Below are 27,303 nucleotides of genomic sequence, written 5' to 3'. Positions count from 1 at the left end.
TGTTGGTCTCTCATAAGGGGCTCTGAACCGCCCCTACCAGGGGCACGAAGCCCCCAACAGCAGAGCCCCCAGGATCATTCAGGTGCTCAAACCCTCCACCACGTAAAGGTAGCGGCTCCAGGAGGGTAAAGCTAAACCTAAAACATAAATTATTAATAACAAATAACACCGTTGTGGATCTGCTCCTACCAGCAGAGGGCACACTATCACACTGGATCCGCCTCACTGTCGTGGATCTGTCTCAGCTCCGGATCTTTTTTCTCTGGCGTTTAAGGCAAATTGATGTTGCCTGCTGTTGTTGTTGTACTTTTTTCCTCTTATTTTTTACTGTAAATATTTGCATCTGTTTCTGTGTGGCACTTTGGCCAAGTGTGCAGTTCTTAAAGTGCTTTATAAATAAAGTTGGTATGGTATTTTTCATGAATTTATGACCTAAAAGATCAAGTAATGTAGAGTTGATGCTGCTTAACTCCAGCTCGAGCTGAAGTAGAAAGTACAGTGTGATAAAACTACTCCGAGAAGTACTTCAAGAAGTTACTCGACTACTGTGGGGGAATGTAACTGATAGTTGTAGATTTAAACTCATGGGATACCTTATAATTATAATTACCTCTAACCCCAGTCTGAACCAAGGGCCTGTTCTCCAGTTCAGCTTTACCCAAATCTAAAGCTAAAATGCCTCACTTTTTTGTTGTAATATTGTTGCTTTTCTGCCACGTTTTTGTCACATTTTTGCTGCGTCTTCTTCTCTTTTTTGACGCTTTTTTCATGAACCTTTTGGATTTGGGTAAAGCCGAACTGGAGAAAACGCGCTCCGTTCCGGCGGGGGTTCAGAGGTTAAACTTATACTTTATTTGTACGATATGAATAAAGAGACTAAAGAAAAAAATAAAATAAAAATAAAACCCGTGAATTTTTAAAAACACATGTCGCGCGGACGTGGTGACGTCAGAGTGCGTGATATTCTTCAGCGGGAGAAGAGCGCGCGGCCCTTTTCTGTGTCAGGAGCTTCACCGCCGCCGTGTAATCCTCCCTCCGGAACACCCGAAAACACCCCAAAACCAGCCCGTGAACACCCCGCAGAGCACCCGCAGGCCACCCCACAGGCCGCGCACAGGACCCGGCGCCCTCCTGAACCGCCCCCACCCGCCTCGAGGACCCACAGCGGCGGCAGCAGCAGCAGCGAACTGAGCCCAGAGTCATGGAGCTCATCACCATCCTGGAGAAGACGGTCTCCCCGGGTGAGTACCGCCCCGACCCGGGCGCTGGGGCCGGGGCCTGGCCGCTGTGAGGGGCTGCTTCCTGGGCCCGGGCCCGGTCCCTGCGCCGCTGGTTCTGGAGGAGCAGCCGGGAAGGAAGGAAGGAAGGAAGTGTGACATTAGCCGCAGATGCTACACGCTGCTAAGGCTGATGCTAACGCTAAAGATGCTACAGCGACCGGTGACTGCGCCCCACGCCGCCGATGAGGCTCCTTACCCGGCGTGTGGGAGGCTAATGCGCGGGGCTAAAGTGCGGAGTAACTTATTATTAATATTATTTGTTGCGTTTATTTAAGGCACACCAAGGATAACGGGTGATTAATATAACCGGGGGGCACAGGGTAACAATACGAAAGTGCTGTGTGAAGTTTGTGAGGAGGGAACTGTCAGTAGCTCCCGATGCTAACCGCGGCTAAAGTTCCCACGGCCTGAACTGTCGCAGCACGCCGCAGATCGAGCCCCGGCCAGGGCGTCGCTATGAGCCGTATGCCGGTGTGTTCCCGCCGCTGTGGAGGCGTCAGTCCCGGTGCTCTGGTTCTCCTCTCCCCGCCCTGTGTACCACAGAGCCCGGGCACACACCCCGCAGAGCCTGGGCACCTGCTCGGACCCTGCCCACGCCTGTTAGCGCCCGTTAGCGTCCGTTAGCCTCCATTAGCTTTAGCCGCTCCGCTAAACGCTAGCGTTAGCGGCGTCACACGCATGTCCCCGGTGTCCGCTGCTCTCAGGCCGCACCGGGGGACTCCACCGCGGGCACACGGCTCCACACCTAACCCGAGAGGAAGCGAGTCTAAACACATGTCTAACCCCCCCTAGAAGTTTGTTTGCGGGTTTATTTTGAGTCATTCCCGGGGCGGCTAGCGCGAACGGGCTAACCGCGGCTAACGCGGACCCCACGCCTCAGCCTTTCGTAACCCCCTGAAATGGGCTTTTATTTGGCCCAGTGACCCGTTAGACAGGGCACCGGGGTGTTTGTGTGACCGTCCCCGGGCTGTTCAGGCCATGAGGCCGAGGGTGGAGCTCTGCAGCCCGGCGGGAGGAGAGTGACAGCTCCGGGACCGCGTCAGAGCCGGAAAAACGAGCCAAATTCAGTGTAATCTCTGCTGCAGGGACTGAAATCATGAAATCTGTGGAGCTCACTGTCCAGCCTGTGCTGTGGATCAGCCACACAGATGTACGGGACGTGTGCTGCGGGTCAGGGCCAATGTTTTCACACGGAAATGAGGAGATTTGTGCCTTTAAGTGACCAGAAAAGCTTAAATCTGTGGCGGTGGAGTCTGAGTCACGGCGTGTTTTGACCATGTCAATACAGAGGTTTTTCAGAGTCATTTTTGGATAAGTTCATTTATTTGTGAATAAATGAACCAGTTTGTTTTGGGCGAGCAGTCATATCAACAAATCCCTCTTAAGTCCTGGACTGTGGGGTCTGCAGATCAGCTCCCACACCGTGACAATTTCCTCCAGATAAAGTCGTAGCGAAAGTGCAATGTTTAACCTTTAACCCAGGACATTCATCCAGTTTGGCTTTACCCAAATCTAAAAGTGTCTTGAAAGAGCGACAGTAACGCGTCGGAAAAGACGGCTCTGGGTGTTTCTGACGTGGTCGAAGCTGTTCCATTATTTCCTATGGGCGTCTGGTGTTTCGAGGCAGTTTCACCAAAGAAACTCACATAAACGGTGGTGTTTCTGTTCTACAAATGCACATTTCTTTTGTAAACGGCTTCACAGACCTGTAAACAGAGCTTCTTCTCACCACACGGTCTGAAACGGTGAAGCCAGTGCCGACTGTGGCGAAGTGAGAATGTCCGTGTCATGGCTTTTATATCATTCCTGATGTTTCTTCATAATAAACACATTAGTAGATGTTTGAGGCCGTTAGACGTGAACCTTACCCACAATCACCTGAAAACATTGATTATGGTTCAACATTTGGAAGAAGCCACTTTTATATCATTATAAGCCTGGGACAAAATATCGGATCGATACTTTGTGCTGCAGTATCAGGTATCGATACTTTATCAAGTATCGCAGTACTTTGAATACTTGTGTTTGGAGGCATTTTTCATCACTTAGTTTTCCAGTAACCGTTACAGCACTTTGCTAGCCCGGCTAACACCAGACTGAAATCACAAGTCATATTTAGTCTGGGGACCAATTCATGTTCTGGTAGCAGAGGTGTGGTTTACGATCGTCCAGAGCCGTTTATTGTGCTGAACGTCTCTCCTGCGTCTGCACGAGGCCACAGCCAATCGTATCATCGTATCCGTATGACGTACCCGCTGTAAACTTTTGAGCTAAACTATTTAGAACTCGGCCTAAAGCTCGATGGAAAAACACCCTTGCGTCTGCTGCTGTCATGTTGGATTCGTAAATAAACTTTTTCTTTTTTATCCGTAAATAAACTACAAGCTTCCGTTTATCGAATAGCTCGTCATCATCTCGCCCTCCCTCCTCGCTCTGTGATTGGTTCCTAAATCCATGTGTAAATGTTGGCCATGGTCTCCAGGCTGCTGTGCAGTTCCACATGATTGGAGCGCTCACAGCAGCACGGCGTTAGCCAGGTTAGCTCTTTGGTACATTTTGAGGTAAATGTCAAATAACATTTGTTTTCCAAACTTTGGACCTGTGACTTTTTCACACATTTTAAGGCAAACATTTCACTTGTTATGGAAGAAGAAGATCTGTATGTTAGGGCTGAACCATATGGATCTCGATATTCATGCAGTTTTTTGATGAAAATCTATCGTTTATATCTTGCTTTTTTCTATTTTAGTGTTTTGAATGTTCATATCCCTGAGTGGTGCTAAACTCGTCTGACCACCACCTCACATTCACTCACACATTCATCCGGGCCTGTCGTACATGTTTTCCATGTGCCACTGAAAACAACATGTACAACTCCACAGAAAGGCCCGTCCAGGTGGGAGTCGAACCCGGGACCTTCTAGCTGTGAAGCCAGAGCACTAACCCAGCCCTAATAATTATATTATCACCCTTTTCATTAACGACTTCTGACGAGGCTTTGACTTCAACTAAATGAGGTCGCAACAGCTGGAAACATCTGCATTGTTCGTAATCTGCGATGTTTGAGGCTAAATGCTAATGCTACATAGGAAAATGTAAGGAAGGGGAAAGTTCTCATTTATTTAGCTGCAGTGTTTGGTTAAAGTTCACCCTGTGGTTTCAGTAACTCCTGAATTTGCCTTCGCCGTCCTCGCCCTCGTCCTCACCCTCACCCTCGCCGCTCTGACCTGGTTTCACCTTGTCCTTGCTCGCGTCTCACACAGTTTTCAGATGTTGTTTTTGCGGCGGCGCGACTCGTTTGACTTGATTATTCTGCGAGGCGCGTTGGTAATTATAAAAACCATCTGAGCGTTTGGCAGAGCGGGTGCTCGCTGCGACACGTTTACAAACGCTCGCCGCAGAGTTACTGGATCTTTATCCATATCATTTAATCCTGTTTAACCCCTTAACCCCCACCTGAACCGAGAGCAGTTTCTCCAGTTTGGCTTCCCAATCCAAAAGCTTCTGGAACAAAGCTGTGAAAATAGCAACGTAACTGAGACGATGATGATGACAATGACAATGATGGAAATGTGACAAAAAAGTGAGAAAACATTGACAAAAAAGTGATGAAAAATTTATTAAAAAAAGTGGCAAAAATGTCATACAAAAAATACAACAATTTCACACAAAAAATGACAAAAATTTGATAAAAATTTGACATAAAAATTACAACAATTTGACAAAAAAAAAAGACAAAAATGTGACTAAAAAGTGACAAAAATGAGTAGTTGAAAACCCAACAAAAAAAATCGAGAAAAAAAATCTGACGTGAGGAAAAAGATCCTCTCGGTTGAGGCGGGAGTTAAGAGGTTAACCCCACACATGAAGCCAGCACATCGGCTCCAACTCGGCTTTACCCAAATCTTAAAGCTTGAAAAAAAAAATGCAGCAGAAAAGTGACAAATGAGCGACAAAAAACGTGCCAGAAAAGCAAAAAAAAACGTAGCGAAAAAAGCAACAAACGCGGAAGTCTTAGAAGCTTGTACATTTGGGCAAAGCGGAGCCGGAGAGAGCGCGCTCAGTGGAGGCGGGGTCAGAGGTTAAACCACATTCATCTCTCGCTCAGAGCTCACCTTAAACGTCAGTTTTTCCGCTTTAAAGTCATTCAGTTGATTGTGCCACAAACGAATCCTCAAAGTCTGTGTCATGACTCAGACTCGTCCTGTGATGAGGATCCATACGTGGATTCATCATGTGCCGCTGGTTTCAGGGTAAATGCTTTAGGAAACACTGACGGTCCAGCTGATAAACCAGGAGGCGTCTGTCCTCATGAATCTCATTAACGAAGTCACTGTAGTCAGAGCAGCACAGACGCAAACGAAAGTCCTGTGAAATACCTGGAGATGTGACTCACTCTGGTTCTGACTCTGACTCTGGTTCTGTCTTTGACTCTGACTCTGGTCCTGGTTCTGACTCTCGCTCTGATTCTGTCTTTGACTCTGACTCTGGTTCTGACTCTCGCTCTGGTTCTGTCTTTGACTCTGACTCTGGTTCTGACTCTCGCTCTGGTTCTGTCTTTGACTCTGACTCTGGTTCTGACTCTCGCTCTGGTTCTGTCTTTGACTCTGACTCTGGTTCTGACTCTCGCTCTGGTTCTGTCTTTGACTCTGGCTCTGGTTCTGGTTCTGGTCCTGGTTCTGGTCCTGGTTCTGGTTCTGTCTTTGACTCTGACTCTGGTTCTGGTTCTGACTCTCGCTCTGATTCTGTCTTTGACTCTGATTCTGACTCTGGTTCTGGTTCTGACTCTCGCTCTGGTTCTGTCTTTGACTCTGACTCTGGTTCTCGTCCTGGTTCTGACTCTCGCTCTGGTTCTGTCTTTGACTCTGACTCTGGTTCTGACTCTGGTTCTGGTTCTGGTCCTGGTCCTGACTCTCGCTCTGATTCTGTCTTTGACTTTGACTTTGACTCTGACTCTGGTTCTGGTCCTGGTCCTGGTTCTGGTTCTGGTTCTGGTCCTGGTCCTGGTCCTGGTCCTGGTCCTGGTCCTGGTTCTGGTCCTGGTCCTGGTCCTGGTCCTGGTTCTGGTCCTGACTCTCGCTCTGACTCTGTCTCTGGTTCTGGTTCTGACTCTCGCTCTGGTTCTGACTCTCGCTCTGGTTCTGACTTTGACTCTGACTCTGGTTCTGGTTCTGGTTCTGGTTCTGGTCCTGGTTCTGACTCTCGTTCTGGTTCTGGTTCTGGTCCTGGTCCTGGTCCTGGTCCTGGTCCTGGTCCTGACTCTCGCTCTGACTCTGCTTTCAGACCGGAATGAGCTGGAGGCGGCGCAGAAGTTTTTGGAGCAGGCGGCGACTCAGAACCTGGTGAGTTTCTTTACATTTACCGTCTTATTTTGGCATTTCTTCATTCACTGTGTGATCATCCCGATACTGCAGGCTCGAGTATCGGCCAATATAAACCGCCGATATAAACCCAGACAAGAGACTTTCTCAAAAGAGATCAGTGAAGTCTCAGAATGTTTTCAAGATGATGTTCATTAATAAACCCAAATGGAAAAACATTAACCAAGAACAAGTGGACTTTTCTAAATGACCGGATATGAACTCATAAACATAAACTTAACATGTTAAATCAGTTATCCTGTCACAGCAGGAGGAGCTTTGATCATTTAATCCTTCCTCAATGTGTGATTAGTTTTAAAATGTTGAATAAAAGTGAACGGACGGGTCATAGTGACTGCAGAGTAAGGCCTAAACGTAGCTCAGCCTTTGCACAGACGTCCTCACTCAGACTGTGCCTGAATGAGGAGGACGATATGACGATATTAGACCGTCTGACGATCTGTCGTTTCTGTGGGATGGTTTTATCACGGTTTTAAGCACTTCCGCACAGTCGACTCTTTTAGCGGTCAATGAAGCCAAACCCAAACCGCTAACTTTGTACTACGCTGTGACGGAGCTAAAGCGAGCGTTAGCAGCGAGCGTTAGCAGTGAGCGTTAGCAGCGAGCCTCATCTACAGTCACACACGACCCGCCGCTGCTCTGCACAGATCACAGCCTGTGTTCATTTACCTGCACATGTGAAGAGGCGAGTGTGTCCTTCATCCTCTCAGGCCTGTCAGGCGCTGCATCCAGGTCATTTGCTTAATTTAAGGGTGTATTCAGACCAGAGAAGTCCTTTGCTCAGCTTGCTTGTTCCGGATCTGAAGCTGACTTTTTTTTAATTTTGTTTGGTGCAGTTCGTGTTCAGACTGTACTTTAACAAGAGAGAACTATATTTTATAAACACGCGTGTGACGATCGAGCCTCCCATTGGACAGCAAGGACCACAACAAATGAAATAAAAATGAACATTTGACGCTGACTATGATAATAAAAGAAACGTGAGAGGCTAAACCTCTGACCTTTAACCTCAGCTTCTCCGGAGCAGCTGGAGGAAGAGGAGTTTTGTGCTGATGAAGCGTCTGCTGAGCTGTTTGTTTCCATTATGTCCACGGGACAAGCTGTTGGTCTTGATCCTCCTCTTCTTTAATTTGGAGAAGTTTTTATTTATTTATGGTTTATTTGGTAGGGACAGTGCAAGTTAATGAACAAGCCACACCGGATTGTAGCCTTAGGCTAATTTTCATCCGTCGTCCCCCATGCGCACTCTCAAACACACTCTCATACATCCTGGCCTATTGTACATGTTTTTAGTGGTAGGGGAAACCGGAGTACCCGGAGGAAACCTACGCAGACACGGGGAGAACATGCAAACTCCACACAGAAAGGCCCCGTCCTTGGTGGGAATCGAACCCGGACCTTCTAGCTGTGAAGCACAAGCACTAACCGCTGTGCTACCGTGCCGCCACTTTGTTTTCCACTTTGGCGCCCGTGGGAGCGCTGCTCTCGCTAAACACGAACACATTTTTGTGTGTCTTTTCTCGCTGTTGAGTTTGTGCATCTGCCCAAATATCCAGGAGGCTCCAGGTCTGTCCACGGCTCGTTGTTTGTAGCATCCGTCCAGTGTTAGCGTTAGCAGCAGTGAAGGCCTGGCTACGGTGGCTTGTTAAGCCCAAAAAGGCGCAGTCGTTTCGGATCAACAGTGGTTTATATTCACACCTGGAGCGAACTGGACCAGAGTCCGTTTGGAAGCCGGACCGAGACCACCTGAAGTGGGTCTGGGTTCTTTGATCCAGGATTCGTGTGTTGTTTCACACCTGAATAAAAGATCCGGAGCAGCGTTAAAAACCAACCCTGATCCGTTTGAAGTGGACCAAACACTGCAGGTCTGAACACACGCTTAATCCTGGACCCGGTTCACAAAGGCGCTGTTTATCCAAGTCTTTGAAAATAACTTTGGTGAATGACTTGGTCAGGTAGTAACTAATGGTAACGAACTGCTTCCGGTTTGCATTTACACAATAAAAGTCACTGCATGTTCACTCTTTAGTAAGACTCTTATTGTGAAAGGGTCAGACAGACGTCGCATCACAGCAGCCTGACGTCTCAGAAACAAACTTTACCAAACTTAGTGTTACTGTTTTACTTTTGTTGTCTGGATTTTTATTGTGTTTTTTTAATGTATAGAGTTAGTTCTAAGTCTATTTTTCGCTGTGCTGATTATCACAAAGTAGAATAAATTAGCATATTCATTCAATCTTTTTAAATTTAAGTGATTTTTAAATCGAAATTGGGAGTTTGTAATTCAAAAATGGTGATATTCTAATTTTGTCATATCGGTGATCAGAATGCGGAGGATAAAAGTCATTCATTTAGATTCAGTCGCTGAAAGTTGAGCCATAACAGATATCGGTTCAGTATCGGGTATTTGTAGCCGATCCCTGATATCGTATTTTTTCTGGTATCGGCTCCGATATGCGATACCAGTGTCGGATTGATGCATCCCTAGTTGAGTACTTTTTAAACAAGCCTTTACTATGTATGTTTCTAGGGTTTCCATGATCAAAAACACAGAGACTGGCCTGAAACGGGTTCAGCTGCAGTTTTGGTTGAGATTTACCAAAGAGAAAAGTGCTCATGAGTTTCCTGTCTTGTCTCGTTTTCTTTCCTCTGTTTGGTGTAATGTTTGCAAATGTTCCAAGCGCCTCTGCCTGTATAACCCCTGAGTGTCGCCCTGCTGACCTCTGCCCTGTCTCTGCAGCCGCTGTTCCTGGTGGAGCTGTCCAAGGTGCTGGCGAACCCCGGGAACACGCAGGTGGCTCGCGTGGCGGCCGGTCTGCAGATCAAAAACTCTGTGACGTCCAAAGACCCCGAGCTCAAGACGCAGTATCAGCAACGGTGGCTGGCCATCGACGGAAACGCCCGCAAGGAGATCAAGAAATATGTAAGACACTCACTCTGAGGCTGGTGCTCCTGGAGCCGGCCCCGGGCTGGTCCTGGAGCCGGCCCCGGGCTGGTCCTGGAGCCGGCCACGGGGCTGGTCCTGGAGCCGGCCCCGGGCTGGTCCTGGAGCCGGCCCCGGGCTGGTCCTGGAGCCGGCCCCGGGCTGGTCCTGGAGCCGGCCGCGGGCTGGTCCTGGAGCCGGCCGCGGGCTGGTCCTGGAGCCGGCCCCGGGCTGGTCCTGGAGCCGGCCCCGGGCTGGTCCTGGAGCCGGCCCCGGGCTGGTCCTGGAGCCGGCCGCGGGCTGGTCCTGGAGCCGGCCCCGGGCTGGTCCTGGAGCCGGCCCCGGGCTGGTCCTGGAGCCGGCCACGGGCTGGTCCTGGAGCTCCTGTATGTTTAGCTCCTGTAGCTCCTGTATGTGCCAGGAGCTGAACACGCGTGTGCTCCTCAGGTGCTGCAGACTCTCGGCACAGAGAACTACCGGCCGTCCTCGGCCTCCCAGTGCGTGGCTGGAATCGCCTGCGCTGAGATCCCCGTGAACCAGTGGCCGGACCTGGTCCAGGACCTGATGAAGAACATGACCAACCCCCAGAGCACGGAGCACATGAGGGAGAGCACGCTGGAGGCCATCGGCTACATCTGCCAGGACATCGTGAGTACTACTACTGCAAATACAAGTACTGCACATACACATGAGGGAGAGCACGCTGTATTTCCTCATGTACCTGTGTACTTGTACTGCATAGGTGTGTTTTTGATCTGTATGTTGTCTTCAGGACCCGGAGCACCTCCAGGAGAACTCCAACCAGATCCTCACAGCCATAATCCAGGGCATGAGGAAGGAGGAGCCGAGCAGCAACGTGAAGCTGGCAGCGACCAACGCCCTGCTCAACTCTCTGGAGTTCACCAAGGCCAACTTCGACAAAGAGGTACGAAGACTGCGGCCACTGCGATTATTAACCTCTTAACTCCCACCTGAACCGAGCACATTTTCTCCAGTTTGGCTTTACCCCAATCCAAAAGCTTCTGGAAAAAAGCTGTGAAAATGGCAACAAAACTGAGACGAAAACAATGATGGAAATGTGACAAAAAAGTGACAAATTTTTTTGAAAAAGTGGCAAAAATGTCACAAGAAATTGACAAAAAATAGACGAAAAAATTACCAAAAAATTACAAAAATGTGACAAAAAAAAAAAAAAAATGATTCAAAAATGGACGGAAAAATGACAGAAATGTGACAAAAAAAATGACAGAAATGTGATAAATATTTAGCACATTTTTGTAATTTTTTTGGACAAAAATGTGACAAATGACAAAAGTGACGAAAAATTGATGAAAAAGTGGCAAAAATGTCAAAAGAAATTGACAAAAAATGGAAGAAAAAATTACAAAAATGGGACAGCTAAAAGACAAAAATTTGATAAAAAATTGACAAAAAATGTCAGAAAAATGACAAAGTTACAAAAATGAGTTGAATACCAACAAAAAAATGATGGAAAAAAAATGTGACGTGAGGAAAAAGATCCCCTCGGTTCAGGCGGGAGTTAAGAGGTTAACCAGTCCCATGAATTATCCGAGCTGGGACTCTGTGTTCTGCATATGTGCAGCCGCTCTAACCACTCGGCTGGATTTCTCCACTAACACATTTGGGATTTATTTCATAACTGGTTTTGTGCTTCATTAAATCTTTTGCTCTTTGTCTGACATTAGTTTGGCCGTTTGCTTGATTTTCCTTGATTTAACCTTTATTTATTTCCTGACCCTGTCCCGGGTTCGTGTCCTGTTATTTCCTGACCCTGTCCCGGGTTCGTGTCCTGCCTGCCCTGCTGACCGCTCTGCTCTCCTGTGTTTCAGTCGGAGCGGCACTTCATCATGCAGGTGGTGTGTGAGGCCACGCAGTGTCCGGACACAAGGGTGAGTCTGCTCCCCTCAGCTCTTCCTCTGGGTTTGGACTCGTGTCTGACAGTCTCCCCCCCCCCCCCTCTCCCCTCTCTCCCCCATCCTCCCCCCTCCCTCAGGTGCGAGTGGCGGCGCTGCAGAACCTGGTGAAGATCATGTCTCTGTATTACCAGTACATGGAGGCGTACATGGGCCCCGCCCTCTTCGCCGTAAGTCCCTCCCTCTTTCTCCACATTAAATGAACTGTCATTAAAGAGCATTAACCTCTGACCCCCCCCACTTTAACAGAGCGCATCCTCTCCAGTTCAGCTTTACCCAAATCTAAAAGCTTATCGACTGGAGAGCTTGGCCTCATTTGAAAGCTAAGACCTGCAAAGTCGTCGCTGCGTTTTTATCACATTTTGGAATCGCTTTTGTCGTGTTTTTGTTTGTCATTCTGGTTTTCGTTGCTATTTTGATGCTTTTTTGTTTCAAGAAGCTCTTAGATGTGGGTAATGTGTGAGAGTATGTGCTCGGTTCAGGAGGGGGTTACTGCATCAGTTCCAGAAAGTCCATACTCTCATACTCTGGTCTTTAAAGAGAAAGTTTAACCCCTTAACTCCCACCTGAACTGAGCGCATCCTCTCCAGTTCAGCTTTACCCCAATCCATAAGCTTCTGGAAAAAAGCAGTGAAAATAGCAACAAAACTGAGACAAAAACAATGATGGAAATGTGACAAAAAAGTGAGAACAATTTATGAAAAAGTGGCAAAAATGTCACAAAGATGTCACAAGAAATTGACCAAAAAAAAATCAAAAATGTGACAAAAAATGGAAAAAAAAATGACAAAAATGTGACTAAATAAATTACTAAAATTTGACAAAAAAATGAAAAGTAAAAAAAATGACAAAAAAGTTACAAAAATGAGTTGAATACCCAACCAAAAAATGATGGAAAAAAATCTGATAACATGAGGAAAAAGATCCTCTCAGTTCAGGTTTTTTTTAAACTGCATGTTGCACATTTTTTGGCTAAAAAGTTTCCCCTTTTGTCCAATTCTTTCCTCTGTTTGATTAAATGTTTGTGTTTCCGCGTTTGTGGCGTTATAAGCATTAGGTTTGGTCTCCTCCTGCCTGGATAAACCTGGTGTTTGTGCCACAGAAACTAACCCTAAAGCTTTGTTCAGAGAGAACTTAAAGCCACACCGCGTAACAATTCAGCCAACAGAGAGTTTGATTACAGATATTGGTGTTCAGTGGGAGCGCCTGCAGCTCGTCTCCATGGAGATGTGACCACAGTAATATGAGAGTTTAATGTGTGATTACAGACCTGTGTGAGGATTGAGCATATAGCACACAGGTATAGCTGTTTGTGTCCGGGCCCGGCTTAAGCCTGACTCGTGTGTCCAGGATGAAAATGAATTAACTCGAAGTTATGGGTGTTTTAACCTCTTAAACTCCCACCCGAACAGAACACACTTTCTCCAATTTGGCTTTTGTCACTTTTTTGTCACTTTTCCGTCACTTTTTTGTCACTTTTTTGTCACTTTTCCATCACTTTTTTTTGTCACTTTTCCATCACTTTTTTTGTCACTTTTTCGCCATTTTTCCATCACTTTTTTGTCACTTTCGTCACTTTTTTGTCACTTTTCCGTCACTTTTCCATCACTTTTTTGTCACTTTTTCGTCACTTTTTTGTCACTTTTTCGTCACTTTTCCATCACTTTTTTGTCACTTTTTCGTCACTTTTTTGTCACTTTTTCGTCACTTTTCCATCACTTTTTTTGTCACTTTTTCGCCATTTTTCCATCACTTTTTTGTCACTTTCGTCACTTTTTTGTCACTTTTTTGTCACTTTTCCATCACTTTTTTGTCACTTTTCAATCACATTTTTGTCACTTTTTTGTCATTTTTTCATCATTTTTTCGTTACTTTTTTGTCACTTTTCTATCACTTTTCGTCACATTTTTGTCACTTTTTCATCACTTTTTTGAAGGAGGAGGAGAAGTAGTAGTAAAATGGACAAAAAGCGCTTTTTGTTGCGTTTTCTTCGGGCTTTTGTCACTCTTTTTGAAGCTTTATATTTGGGGTAGCCTGGTGTGCTTGGTTCAGGTGGGAGTGAAGAGGTTAAGAACGATGATACGGTTTCCACAATTCAATATTCAATGACAGCTTCCACAATCAGCCAATAACCGAGCCCACCTGGCCTTGAGGTCCCAGGCTCCACCCACGGCTGCACCCGAGGCTCCACCCACCACACCAGCACCAATGCCATGAAGCTGCAGCGTAACACACACCAGCACCCTGACTCACCTGTGGATGTTTCTCAGATCACGATCGAGGCGATGAAGAGCGAGATCGACGAGGTGGCTCTGCAGGGCATCGAGTTCTGGTCCAACGTCTGCGACGAGGAGATGGACCTGGCCATCGAGGCGTCTGAGGTACTCTGTCCTCACGTGAACTCCAGCCACAAACTTTGGGTTTTATAACTGAAATGTGACGTCCGATCACAGGCCTCGGAGCAAGGGCGCCCCCCAGAGCACACCAGCAAGTTCTACGCCAAAGGAGCGCTGCAGTATCTGGTCCCCATCCTCAACCAGACGCTCACCAAACAGGTAAAAACGGGCTACAAACCACCACTGCCAACACCAAACAGGTAAAAACAGGCTAAAAACCACCACTACAAACACCAAACAGGCTACAAACCATCAATGCCAACACCAAACAGGCTACAAACCACCACTGCCAACACCAAACAGGCTAAAAACCACCACCACAAACACCAAACAGGCTACAAACCACCACCGCAAACACCAAACAGGCTACAAACCATCAATGCAAACACCAAACAGGCTAAAAACCACCACTACAAACACCAAACAGGCTACAAACCATCAATGCAAACACCAAACGGGCTACAAACCATCAATGCAAACACCAGACAGGCTACAAACCACCACTGCCAACACCAAACAGGCTTAAAACCATCACTACAAACACCAAACAGGCTACAAACCATCAATGCAAACACCAAACAGGTAAAAACCACCACTGCAAACACCAAACAGGTAAAAACAGGCTAAAAACCACCACTGCAAACACCAAACAGGTAAAAACAGGCTAAAAACCACCACTACAAACACCAAACAGGCTACAAACCATCAATGCAAACACCAAACAGGTAAAAACCACCACTGCAAACACCAAACAGGTAAAAACAGGCTAAAAACCACCACTGCAAACACCAAACAGGTAAAAACAGGCTAAAAACCACCACTGCAAACACCAAACAGGTAAAAACAGGCTAAAAACCACCACTACAAACACCAAACAGGCTACAAACCATCAATGCAAACACCAAACAGGCTACAAACCATCAATGCAAACACCAAACAGGCTACAAACCATCAATGCAAACACCAAACAGGCTACAAACCACCACTGCCAACACCAAACAGGCTAAAAACCACCGCTGCCAACACCAAACTGGTAAAAACGGGCTAAAAACCACCACTGCCAACACCAAACGGGCTAAAAACCACCACTGCCAACACCAAACTGGTAAAAACGGGCTAAAAACCACCACTGCCAACACCAAACGGGCTAAAAACCACCACTGCAAACACCAAACAGGCTAAAAACCACCACTGCAAACACCAAACAGGCTAAAAACCACCACTGCAAACATCAAACAGGCTAAAAACCACCACTGCCAACACCAAACTGGTAAAAACGGGCTAAAAACCACCACTGCCAACACCAAACGGGCTAAAAACCACCACTGCAAACATCGAACAGGCTAAAAACCACCACTGCAAACATCAAACAGGCTAAAAACCACCACTGCAAACACCAAACGGGCTAAAAACCACCACTGCCAACACCAAACTGGTAAAAACGGGCTAAAAACCACCACTGCCAACACCAAACGGGCTAAAAACCACCACTGCCAACACCAAACGGGCTAAAAACCACCACTGCAAACACCAAACAGGCTAAAACCACCACTGCAAACATCAAACAGGCTAAAAACCACCACTGCCAACACCAAACTGGTAAAAACGGGCTAAAAACCACCACTGCCAACATCAAACGGGCTAAAAACCACCACTGCAAACATCAAACAGGCTAAAAACCACCACTGCAAACATCAAACAGGCTAAAAACCACCACTGCAAACACCAAACAGGCTAAAAACCACCACTGCCAACACCAAACTGGTAAAAACAGGCTAAAAACCACCACTGCAAACACCAAACAGGTAAAAACCATCACTGCCAACACCAAACAGGTAAAAACAGGCTAAGAACTAGGGCTGGGTACCGTTGCATTTTTTTCGATACCAGTGCTTTAACCATACTTGGTTTCCGATACCGATACCAACATCGTCATCTAGTAGCAGAAAACGGAACAATGTGTGAAAGTTTGGGTTCATCTCTAAAGTCTTATTTATTTAATCTCTCCCTTTAATGTGTCCCTGGACCAACGGCATCAAATATCGATCATTTCGATACTCGCATTATTCCGATACCGGACTGGTATTGTTTAACGGTGCCCAGTCCTTCTAATAGCCACAGCTGCCCTCACCAGTATAACTCTACAGAGGACATTCAGATGAAACAGAAGTGCGGCACTAAAGTCTGATGTTTCAGGATGAGAACGACGACGATGACGACTGGAACCCTTGTAAAGCGGCCGGCGTCTGCCTCATGCTGCTCGCCACCTGCTGTGAAGACGACGTCGTCCCTCACGTCCTGCCCTTCATCAAGGAGAACATCAAGCACCCGGACTGGAGGTACCGCGACGCCTCGGTCATGGCCTTCGGATCCATCCTGGAGGGACCGGAGCTCAACCACCTGAAGCCCATCATCATCCAGGTCAGGCGGATGTAAATGTGGTGTTGTGTTTTAAAGGGGAGGCCCACAATGATGCTCCTGATGTAAATGTGTTGTTTAAAGGGGATGATCCTCCTGATGTAAATGTGTTGTTTAAAGGGGAGGCCCACAATGATCTCCCTGATGTAAATGTGTTGTTTAAAGGGGATGCCCACAATGATCGAGCTGATGAAGGACCCGTCGGTCGTGGTGCGGGACACGACGGCGTGGACGGTGGGGAGGATCTGCGAGCTGCTGCCGGAGGCCGCCATAAACGAGCTGTACCTGGCTCCTCTGCTGCAGTGTCTGATCGACGGGCTGGGGGCGGAGCCACGCGTCGCCTCCAACGTCTGCTGGGTACGGTCATTTCCCCATATTTGTTTCCTCAATGTTTAGCAGAGCACATTTTCTCCAGTTTAGCTATACATGCCTTTCAGTCATGTGACCTTTGTTGTTATGGCGGCCATTTTGAATACCAAAGTAGAATTATGCAGTACTACATAATGCAAACTCCGGTCAAGAAGCTTTTAGATTTGGATATACACGCGTTTCCAATTACATCACTCATAGCTCCGGCGGCCATTTTGAATACCAAAGTAGAATTATGCAGTACTATATAACAATCTCTATTCAGGATGAAAATGAAAGACGACTGATCAACAGTGGCATTTTTATGTACTGGTAATCATTGCTCATGAAGAAAACAGTTAAAACACGGCCCCAAAGATGCACGTTAATGTGAAGAAACCAGTGAGTCAGTGTTTAAGACGTTCGCATGCTACCAGTTAGCATTTAGCTTCAACAGCTCAGCTCTGACCTCCAAGAGAAAGCCCTGAACCACAGGATACAACATGTGACAGAGGTCAGAGGTCAGGGCTGTTACTGTAGTATTTCCTCACTGTTCATAGATGTGAGCCACACATGTGTTTATTGTGTTGAAGCTAAATGCTAACCGGTAGCATGCTAACGTCTTGAGCAGCTTAAACTCCGACTGAGACTCTGTTGACATGACAAACTGTTATATCACATAAACGTGCGTCTCTGGGGCCGTTTTTTTTTTGCTGTACATAAAAATGCCACTCCATAAATCTACTTATATATTCAAAATGGCCCCCAGAACTGTACGTGATGTCATTGCTTCTTTACTGGAGTTTACAGGACACAGGCCAGGGTAGTGCCTCATTTGAAAGCTAATGCCTACAAAACTTTCTTGCATTGTCCCCACGTTTTTGTCACTTTTTTTTCCATTTTTTTTTTTGTTGCATTTTCTGCATAATTTTTGTAGCTTTTTTAACGCTTTTAGATTTGAGTAAAGCCAAATGTGTTATTTTTTTTATTCCTGCATATTTGCTATTTCTTCCCTATTCGTTTTTAATTCCACATTTTTTCCACGATTTTTTTTCACAAAAGTACCCTTTTTCTTTTCTTTTTTTTTACCTTTTCCTAATTTTGACTTTTCCCCCAATTTTTTTTTACTTTAAATTTTGATCAAAACTTGAATATAAAGATTTTTTTTTAAATGTAGTTCGCTCCCAGGCTGGTCTGGTTTAACCCCTTAACTCCCACCTGAACCGAGAGCATTTTCTCCAGTTTGGCTTTACCCCAATCCAAATGCTTCTGGAAAAAAGCTGTGAAAATGGCAACAAAACTGAGATGGAAACTGATGGAAGTGTGACAAAAAAGTGAGAAAACATTGACAAAATAGTGACGAAAAATTGATGAAAAAGTGGCAAAAATGTGACAAAAAAATTGCAAAAATTTGATAAAAATTTGACAAAAAAATTGCAAAAATGCGACTTCTTCTTCGTCAAATGTCACAAGAAATTGACAAAAAATGGACGAAAAAATTACAAAAATGTGATAAAAATTTGACAAAAAATGATAATTTGATTAAAAAATGGACCAAAAAATGAAGGAAAAAAAAAATGACCAAAAAAATGAGTTGAATACCAAACAAAAAATGATGGGGAAAAAATCTGACGTGAGGAAAACAATCCTCTCGGTTCAGGCGGGAGTTAAGAGGTTAACGGTTCCAAGTAAAGTCTCCGTGACGAGTCTCTGAACGTGGTTTATGTTTCTGTGGTTTCCAGGCGTTCTCGTCTCTGGCTGAGGCGGCGTATGAAGCTACAGAAGCTGCAGAAGAACAGGAGGAGCCGGCCACGTACTGCCTCTCCTCCACCTTCGAGCTCATCGTGGAGAAACTCCTGGAGACCACAGACCGGTACTACTACTACTACTACTACTGCTACTAGTACACGTACTTCTACTGCAGTCCGTCCTGATGAGCGTTTGTTTCAGACCGGACGGACACCAGAACAACCTGCGCTCCGCGGCGTACGAGGCTCTGATGGAGATCGTGAAGAACAGCGCTAAAGACTGTTACCCCGCGGTGCAGAAGATCACTCTGGTCATCATGGAGCGGCTCAGGCAGGTCCTGCAGATGGAGGTGAGGAGCCACATCCAAACATCTGACATCACTTCATATCACGATATTTCTCAACATTACGGCTTTGGGATCGTCCTACATCCAAACCCTGCTCCGATCTGTCCAACATGAAGCGACATCTTCGAGATAATCTGGTGCTTGATAAGTCCAAGTCAAGGAAGTCTCTTTACTTTAGTAACACACGTCTGCTCTCAGAATGTGGCCTAATAAGAATGTACCGTAAATTCTCTAATACTGGCCTGTATTCCATTAGAGGCCGGGTCTCCGACAGGGGCCGGGTCTCCGACAGGGGCCGGGTCTCCGACAGAGGCCGGGTCTCCGACAGAGGCCGGGTCTCCGACAGAGGCCGGGTCTCCGACAGAGGCCGGGTCTCCGACAGAGGCCGGGTCTCCGACAGAGGCCGGGTCTCCGACAGAGGCCGGGTCTCCGACAGAGGCCGGGTCTCCGACAGAGGCCGGGTCTCCGACAGAGGCCGGGTCTCCGACAGAGGCCGGGTCTCCGACAGAGGCCGGGTCTCCGACAGAGGCCGGGTCTCCGACAGAGGCCGGGTCTCCGACAGAGGCCGGGTCTCCGACAGAGGCCGGGTCTCTGACAGGAAGTAAACAAACGGGACCCGGGCCGAGGGGGACGCTGCGGAGGAGCTGATCCGAGCGTAACTTTGACACAGATTTAGCCACTTTTCAAACCTCCTGTGACTATTTGTAGAAACAGGGAAACAGGGCAAATGTTTATGACCCTCCAGGGTTTTAATAAAGTCTCCATCGCGTCTTCAAAGCACGTCCAGCTGCTCCGTGTGCAGGTCAGTCCCACGCCTCAAAATAACTCCTCCCATCAGCGCGAGCGTCTCGTCTTCTCTCGGGTCAGTCTCATGATCGATCACAAACACAAACGCTCCGTCTAAACTCGCCTTTTACACAAGATAACAAATAATCCGGTCCGCGGTAAAAACGAAACAGAAACCTGCAGTGACATTGATGTCAAAGCTCCGCTAACAGCAACGAAACACTTCCTGTTGTCCCGACAAAATAAAAGGCGTCAATGTTCCAGCCGCTGGGAGAGGGTTTGAAATGTTCATTAATAAATGAACCTCATATTTTAGGTGCAAATGGAACAAATCTCGTTTTTCTTCATTTTCCTGGTTGTCCGTTTTGCTCAAATAGAAATAAAGGCCTGTCTCTAACTGTGGCCTGGTTCCAATAAAGGCCTGGTCCCAGATGCCCTTGAGTAAATAAAGGCCCCGGCCGATATTAGAGCATTTACGGTATTAATAATTTATAGTTAAGTTTGCTTTGTATATTTAATGCATACATTTTTCTGCACAATAGTCCTACAGATTTTTAATAGGTTGCGTTCACGTGACATCACAACATTCTAAAGAGCCTATAGTTTAACATTGAGGTGGAGGTCAACTGACAGTGGCTATGGTTACCGTGGTAACTGACCAAATGCATATTTTTATGTCTTTGTGACAGTTTTTGTTTCATGTGGATTCCTCCAGTCACGACTGAGATATGAGCCAAAAAACAAAGTTCATTGTCTCCTCTGTCGGCACATATGAACTAATGTACAATTATTTTCTCTGAAAAATGTCAAAAAGTGGTGACAATATGCGAAAACATGACCATGATGTTGTCCAATAGAAAAGACTTTCAAACATAAAAATAATATCACAGGTTTGTGAATCCAATCACGATCAGATACTGACGAGGAAAAACATTTGTCAATTTTCGTTTTGGAGATTTCTTCCAAAAACGGCATTTCTCCCATAGAGTTGTATTGGCCCTGCCCTCCATCTGACATTATGACATCACATTCTAAATCGTGAACGCTACCTATTGGTATAAAAAGACACTAAACTAAACATATCAGTCGTTTCCTTTCATTAGGTCGCTAATCATTTAATTCGAGACGTCCCTAAATACGTGAACATCTAACTGGAGACACCAGCTTTACATTTGAGTTATTTCTGTTGTGGAGGACGGTCTCGGGTTCGCAGTCTGTTGTTGATGACCTGAATGTTTGTGTTTCAGTCTCACATCCAGAGCACGTCAGACAGAATGCAGTTCAACGACCTGCAGTCACTGCTCTGCGCCACACTCCAGGTGAGAGCGCCCCCTGTAATCTATAATCAAACTGCAGTCTCTCTGAGCCACACTCCAGGTGAGAGCGCCCCCTGTAATCTATAATCAAACTGCAGTCACTGCTCTGCGCCACACTCCAGGTGAGAGCGCCCCCTATGATCTATAATCAAACTGCAGTCGCTCTGCGCCACACTCCAGGTGAGAGCGCCCCCTATGATCTATAATCAAACTGCAGTCGCTCTGCGCCACACTCCAGGTGAGAGCGCCCCCTGTAATCTATAATCAAACTGCAGTCACTGCTCTGCGCCACACTCCAGGTGAGAGCGCCCCCTATGATCTATAATCAAACTGCAGTCACTGCTCTGCGCCACACTCCAGGTGAGAGCGCCCCCTATAATCTATAATCAAACTGCAGTCGCTCTGCGCCACACTCCAGGTGAGAGCGCCCCCTGTAATCTATAATCAAACTGCAGTCGCTCTGAGCCACACTCCAGGTGAGAGCGCCCCCTGTAATCTATAATCAAACTGCAGTCGCTGCTCTGCGCCACACTCCAGGTGAGAGCGCCCCCTGTAATCTATAATCAAACTGCAGTCGCTGCTTTGCGCCACACTCCAGGTGAGAGCGCCCCCTGTAATCTATAATCAAACTGCAGTCGCTGCTCTGCGCCACACTCCAGGTGAGAGCGCCCCCTGTAATCTATAATCAAACTGCAGTCGCCCTGCGCCACACTCCAGGTGAGAGCGCCCCCTGTAATCTATAATCAAGCTGCAGTCACTGCTCTGCGCCACACTCCAGGTGAGAGCGCCCCCTGTAATCTATAATCAAACTGCAGTCACTGCTCTGCGCCACACTCCAGGTGAGAGCGCCCCCTATGATCTATAATCAAACTGCAGTCTCTCTGAGCCACACTCCAGGTGAGAGCGCCCCCTATGATCTATAATCAAACTGCAGTCACTGCTCTGCGCCACACTCCAGGTGAGAGCGCCCCCTGTAATCTATAATCAAGCTGCAGTCGCTCTGAGCCACACTCCAGGTGAGAGCGCCCCCTGTAATCTATAATCAAACTGCAGTCTCTCTGCGCCACACTCCAGGTGAGAGCGCCCCCTATAATCTATAATCAAACTGCAGTCACTGCTCTGCGCCACACTCCAGGTGAGAGCGCCCCCTGTAATCTATAATCAAACTGCAGTCACTGCTCTGCGCCACACTCCAGGTGAGAGCGCCCCCTATGATCTATAATCAAACTGCAGTCTCTCTGAGCCACACTCCAGGTGAGAGCGCCCCCTATGATCTATAATCAAACTGCAGTCACTGCTCTGCGCCACACTCCAGGTGAGAGCGCCCCCTGTAATCTATAATCAAGCTGCAGTCGCTCTGAGCCACACTCCAGGTGAGAGCGCCCCCTGTAATCTATAATCAAACTGCAGTCGCTCTGAGCCACACTCCAGGTGAGAGCGCCCCCTGTAATCTATAATCAAACTGCAGTCTCTCTGCGCCACACTCCAGGTGAGAGCGCCCCCTGTAATCTATAATCAAACTGCAGACATGGTAACCTGGACTTTAGAAGCCCTTCTCTCTGGTGTTTATTGTAGCTCCTCCCTGTTTGTGGGAGGAGTTTAAAAGCCCTTCTCTCTGGCGTTTAGTGTAGCTCCTCTTTGTGGGAGGGGTTTAAAAGCCCTTCTCTCTGGTGTTTATTGTAGCTCCTCCCTCGTTGTGGGAGGGGTTTAGAAGCCCTTCTCTCTGGCGTTTAGTGTAGCTCCTCTTTGTGGGAGGAGTTTAGAAGCCCTTCTCTCTGGTGTTTATTGTAGCTCCTGCCTCATTGTGGGAGGGGTTTAGAAGCTCCTCCCTCTGGCGTTAACCCGTGGTCGCTTGCTCCTCGTGCAGAACGTTCTCCGTAAAGTGCAGCACCAGGACGCGCTGCACATCTCGGACGTGGTGATGGAGAGCCTCCTCCGGATGTTCCAGAGCACGGCGGGGTCGGGGGGAGTCCAGGAGGACGCGCTCATGGCCGTGTCCACGCTGGTCGAAGGTACAGCGCCCCCGCCGGGCCGCCCCTCGTCACTGCGGCCTCTCAGTCCAAACTAACGCTCTCTGTGTTTCAGTCCTCGGAGCCGACTTCCAGAAATACATGGACGCCTTCGAGCCGTACCTGGTGATCGGCCTGAAGAACCACGCCGAGTATCAGGTACAGCTGTAGGGACTCCTGGTCTTGTAGGTGTGCCTGTAGTGACTCCTGGTCTTGTAGGTGCTCCTGTAGTGACTCCTCTGGTCTTGTAGGTGCTCCTGTAGTGACTCCTGGTCTTGTAGGTGTGCCTGTAGTGACTCCTGATCTTGTAGGTGCTCCTGTAGTGACTCCTCTGGTCTTGTAGGTGCTCCTGTAGTGACTCCTGGTCTTGTAGGTGTGCCTGTAGTGACTCCTCTGGTCTTGTAGGTGCTCCTGTAGTGACTCCTCTGGTCTTGTAGGTGTGCCTGTAGTGACTCCTCTGGTCTTGTAGGTGTGCCTGTAGTGACTCCTCTGGTCTTGTAGGTGCTCCTGTAGTGACTCCTGGTCTTGTAGGTGTGCCTGTAGTGACTCCTCTGGTCTTGTAGGTGTGCCTGTAGTGACTCCTCTGGTCTTGTAGGTGCTCCTGTAGTGACTCCTGGTCTTGTAGGTGCTCCTGTAGTGACTCCTGGTCTTGTAGGTGTGCCTGTAGTGACTCCTGGTCTTGTAGGTGTGCCTGTAGTGACTCCTGGTCTTGTAGGTGTGCCTGTAGTGACTCCTCTGGTCTTGTAGGTGTGCCTGTAGTGACTCCTCTGGTCTTGTAGGTGTGCCTGTAGTGACTCCTCTGGTCTTGTAGGTGTGCCTGTAGTGACTCCTCTGGTCTTGTAGGTGTGCCTGGCGGCCGTGGGTTTGGTGTGTGACCTATGCCGAGCGCTGATGTCCAACATCCTCCCGTACTGTGACAAGATCATGAACCTCCTGCTGGACAATCTCCGGGTGAGTCTGTGTCATCATCTCATTAATAACAATAATAGTAATAATAGAGTTGTAGGTAAAGCAGGGTGTTCTTCACTGATGTTTGCAGAACCAGGACGTGCACCGGTCGGTGAAGCCGCAGATCCTCTCCGTGTTCGGGGACATCGCTCTGGCTCTGGGCGGAGAGTTTAAGAAGTACCTGGCGGTGGTTCTGGACACGCTGGACCAGGCGTCGCAGGCGCAGGTCGATAAGGTCAGAGCTTTACCTTCATATAGTGTTATTGTAGGACTGTGACTGTGGCAAAGGTTAGCTTAGCCTAGCTTCTCTCAGGCTAACAGCTACAACACATAACCATTACCTTTGTACCTACTGCCCTTTACCTGCTAAACCAATGCTATGCTAAAGTGGCTATGATAGTTAGCACCAGAGGACCCTGTGCTAAAGTGGCTATGATGGTTAGCATCAGAGGTCCCTATGCTAAAGTGGCTATGATAGTTGGCATCAGAGGTCCCTATGCTAAAGTGGCTATGATAGTTAGCACCAGAGGTCCCTATGCTAAAGTGGCTATGATAGTTAGCACCAGAGGGCCCTATGCTAAAGTGGCTATGATGGTTAGCATCAGAGGTCCCTATGTTAAAGTGGTTATGATAGTTAGCACCAGAGGTCCCTATGCTAAAGTGGCTATGATAGTTAGCACCAGAGGTCCCTATGCTAAAGTGGCTATGATAGTTAGCACCAGAGGTCCCTATGCTAAAGTGGCTTTGATAGTTAGCATCAGAGGTCCCTATGCTAAAGTGGCTATGATAGTTAGCACCAGAGGTCCCTATGCTAAAGTGGCTATGATAGTTAGCACTAGAGGTCCCTATGCTAAAGTGGCTTTGATAGTTAGCATCAGAGGTCCCTATGCTAAAGTGGCTTTGATAGTTAGCATCAGAGGTCCCTATGCTAAAGTGACTATGATAGTTAGCACCAGAGGTCCCTATGCTAAAGTGGCTTTGATAGTTAGCATCAGAGGACCCTATGTTAAAGTGGCTATGATAGTTAGCATCAGAGGTCCCAATGCTAAAGTGGCTATGATAGTAGGATAACCCTCTGCTCCATCAGAGGAGGAGGTCCTTCAGGGGAGAGGCAGCCGAGAGCGAGAGTGATGCTCCTCTACGCTCGTCCTGGGTCTGTCTTTGCACCGTCGTGGACCAGGGGGCACTGGGGGGGGGTTTCTCCATCATCATGTTGCTATCACCTTTTTATCTCCCGGTTACTTTGGAGAATCCCGGTTCCTCTTTACCAGGAGACTGTGATATTAAACGCTCCTGCCTCCTGTCCTGCAGACGGACTACGACATGGTGGATTACCTGAACGAGCTGAGGGAGGGCTGCCTGGAGGCCTACACCGGGATCATCCAGGGCCTGAAGGGCGACCAGGAGAACAACGTGCACCGTGAGTCCTCAGTCTGGTTCTTCTGCTCCTCGTCTTACAAACCACCACAGTGACGCCAGTTCCTCCTGCGTCTCGAGGCGTAGACGTAGGATTTTAGAGCGTCACAGATGAACGGGTCGTTTCACCCAGAGCCCCGCCCCCTCCGGGACGCTGGTTTTGCGAGACCCAACAGTCGCCTTTTATAGCTTTAATAACAGGAAGGGCTTTTGACCAATCACAGCCAAGTCTCAAAGCTACAGATTCATATAATACAAATGTTCCTCGTGGTTTTCCGTCTTTGCTGCATCGCTAATTCTCAAATGTTAGACCCGCCTTCTCACCGCAATGCTGGCTCGCGATTGGCCCAAACCACTGGTGGACTCAAATAATTTTTTGTTCTTGTGTTGTAGCCGACGTGATGCTGATGCAGCCGCGAGTGCCGTTCATCCTGTCGTTCATCGACCACATCGCCATGGACGAGGATCATTCTGACGGAGTCGTGGCCAACTCAGCCGGGCTAATAGGGTAACTATCCTCTACATGCACCACGACAGGGTAACTATCCTCTACTACAGGGTAACTATCCTCTACTACAGGGTAACTATCCTCGACTACAGGCTAGCTATCATCTACTACAGGGTAACTATCCTCGACTACAGGGAAACTATCCTCTACTACAGGGTAACTATCCTCTACTACAGGGTAGCTATCCTCGACTACAGGGTAACTATCCTCGACTACAGGGTAGCTATCCTCGACTACAGGGTAACTATCCTCGACTACAGGGTAACTATCCTCGACTACAGGGTAGCTATCCTCGACTACAGGGTAACTATCCTCGACTACAGGGTAGCTATCCTCGACTACAGGGTAACTATCCTCGACTACAGGGTAACTATCCTCTACTACAGGGTAACTATCCTCGACTACAGGGTAGCTATCCTCTACTACAGGGTAGCTATCCTCTACTACAGGGTAGCTATCCTCTACTACAGGGTAGCTATCCTCTACTACAGGGTAACTATCCTCGACTACAGGGTAGCTATCCTCGACTACAGGGTAACTATCCTCTACTACAGGGTAACTATCCTCGACTACAGGGTAACTATCCTCGACTACAGGGTAGCTATCCTCGACTACAGGGTAACTATCCTCTACTACAGGGTAACTATCCTCTATTACAGGGTAACTATCCTCTATTACAGGGTAACTATCCTCTATTACAGGGTAACTATCCTCTATTACAGGGTAACTATCCTCTATTACAGGGTAACTATCCTCTATTACAGGGTAACTATCCTCTACTACAGGGTAACTATCCTCTACTACAGGGTAACTATCCTCTACTACAGGGAAACTATCCTCTACTACAGGGAAACCATCCTCTACATGCACCACTACAGGGTAACTAACTACTACTAGCCCCGCCCCTTCAGAGCCCCACCCCCTCAGGGACGCTGGTTTTGCGAGACCCAACACTTTCACACATGTCTCAGAAGGTCCAGGTCCAGGCTGCGTCCGAAACCATCACATTATAGCCTCTAAGCATGAACGCTAACCTCTGACCTTTCATGGGGTCGACTGTTAGATCTGTGCAGTTAGGGAACTAGAGCTTCAGAGCTGTTTCAAACAATCCGACCGTCCTTACCCAGGGGAAGTGACATCACCAACAGCTGGATTTGGCGCAGTGGCTTATGGGATGGCACATGGCTCCGAATCACCGGTTAGTTAGCATCATAGGTCCCTATGCTAAAGTGGCTATGATAGTTAGCATCATTGGTCCCTATGCTAAAGGTCCCTATGCTAAAGTGGCTATGATAGTTAGCACCATAGGTCCCTATGCTAAAGTGGCTCTGATAGTTAGCATCATAGGTCCCTATACTAAAGGTCCCTATGCTAAAGTGGCTATGATATTTAGCATCAGAGGTCACTATGCTAAAGTGGCTATGATAGTTGGCACCAGAGGACCCTATGCTAAAGTGGCTATGATAGTTAGCATCAGAGGTCCCTATGCTCAAGTGGCTATGATAGTTAGCATCAGAGGTCCCTATGCTAAAGTGGCTATGATAG

The 27,303-nt window shown here is 47.5% G+C and overlaps 1 protein-coding gene across 2 annotated transcripts in view; it reads left to right on the top strand.

The window, feature by feature from the left end:
- Window positions 1-943: 943 nt before the first annotated feature.
- kpnb1 (karyopherin (importin) beta 1) overlaps window positions 944-27,303 on the top strand; it is a gene marked incomplete at its 3' end in the record, with an annotated part of 30,130 nt that continues 3,770 nt past the window's right edge. For both annotated transcript variants that reach the window (XM_079564177.1, XM_079564176.1), the window contains exons 1-20: window positions 944-1,241; window positions 6,564-6,622; window positions 9,402-9,584; window positions 10,032-10,232; window positions 10,357-10,509; window positions 11,435-11,494; window positions 11,599-11,688; window positions 13,789-13,899; window positions 13,972-14,073; window positions 16,111-16,335; window positions 16,498-16,689; window positions 18,423-18,553; window positions 18,631-18,778; window positions 20,809-20,880; window positions 22,745-22,889; window positions 22,963-23,045; window positions 23,730-23,837; window positions 23,926-24,069; window positions 25,146-25,254; window positions 25,644-25,758. In XM_079564177.1, coding sequence (XP_079420303.1) covers window positions 1,202-1,241; window positions 6,564-6,622; window positions 9,402-9,584; window positions 10,032-10,232; window positions 10,357-10,509; window positions 11,435-11,494; window positions 11,599-11,688; window positions 13,789-13,899; window positions 13,972-14,073; window positions 16,111-16,335; window positions 16,498-16,689; window positions 18,423-18,553; window positions 18,631-18,778; window positions 20,809-20,880; window positions 22,745-22,889; window positions 22,963-23,045; window positions 23,730-23,837; window positions 23,926-24,069; window positions 25,146-25,254; window positions 25,644-25,758 — 2,471 coding nt within the window. In that variant the 5' untranslated portion in view covers window positions 944-1,201. The remainder of the gene's footprint in view (window positions 1,242-6,563; window positions 6,623-9,401; window positions 9,585-10,031; window positions 10,233-10,356; window positions 10,510-11,434; window positions 11,495-11,598; window positions 11,689-13,788; window positions 13,900-13,971; window positions 14,074-16,110; window positions 16,336-16,497; window positions 16,690-18,422; window positions 18,554-18,630; window positions 18,779-20,808; window positions 20,881-22,744; window positions 22,890-22,962; window positions 23,046-23,729; window positions 23,838-23,925; window positions 24,070-25,145; window positions 25,255-25,643; window positions 25,759-27,303) is intronic.

This window comes from Gobius niger, assembly GCF_951799975.1.
Source record: "Gobius niger genome assembly, chromosome: 10".
Taxonomy (NCBI): domain Eukaryota; kingdom Metazoa; phylum Chordata; class Actinopteri; order Gobiiformes; family Gobiidae; genus Gobius; species Gobius niger.
This window is presented reverse-complemented; position numbering and strand designations above follow the sequence as displayed.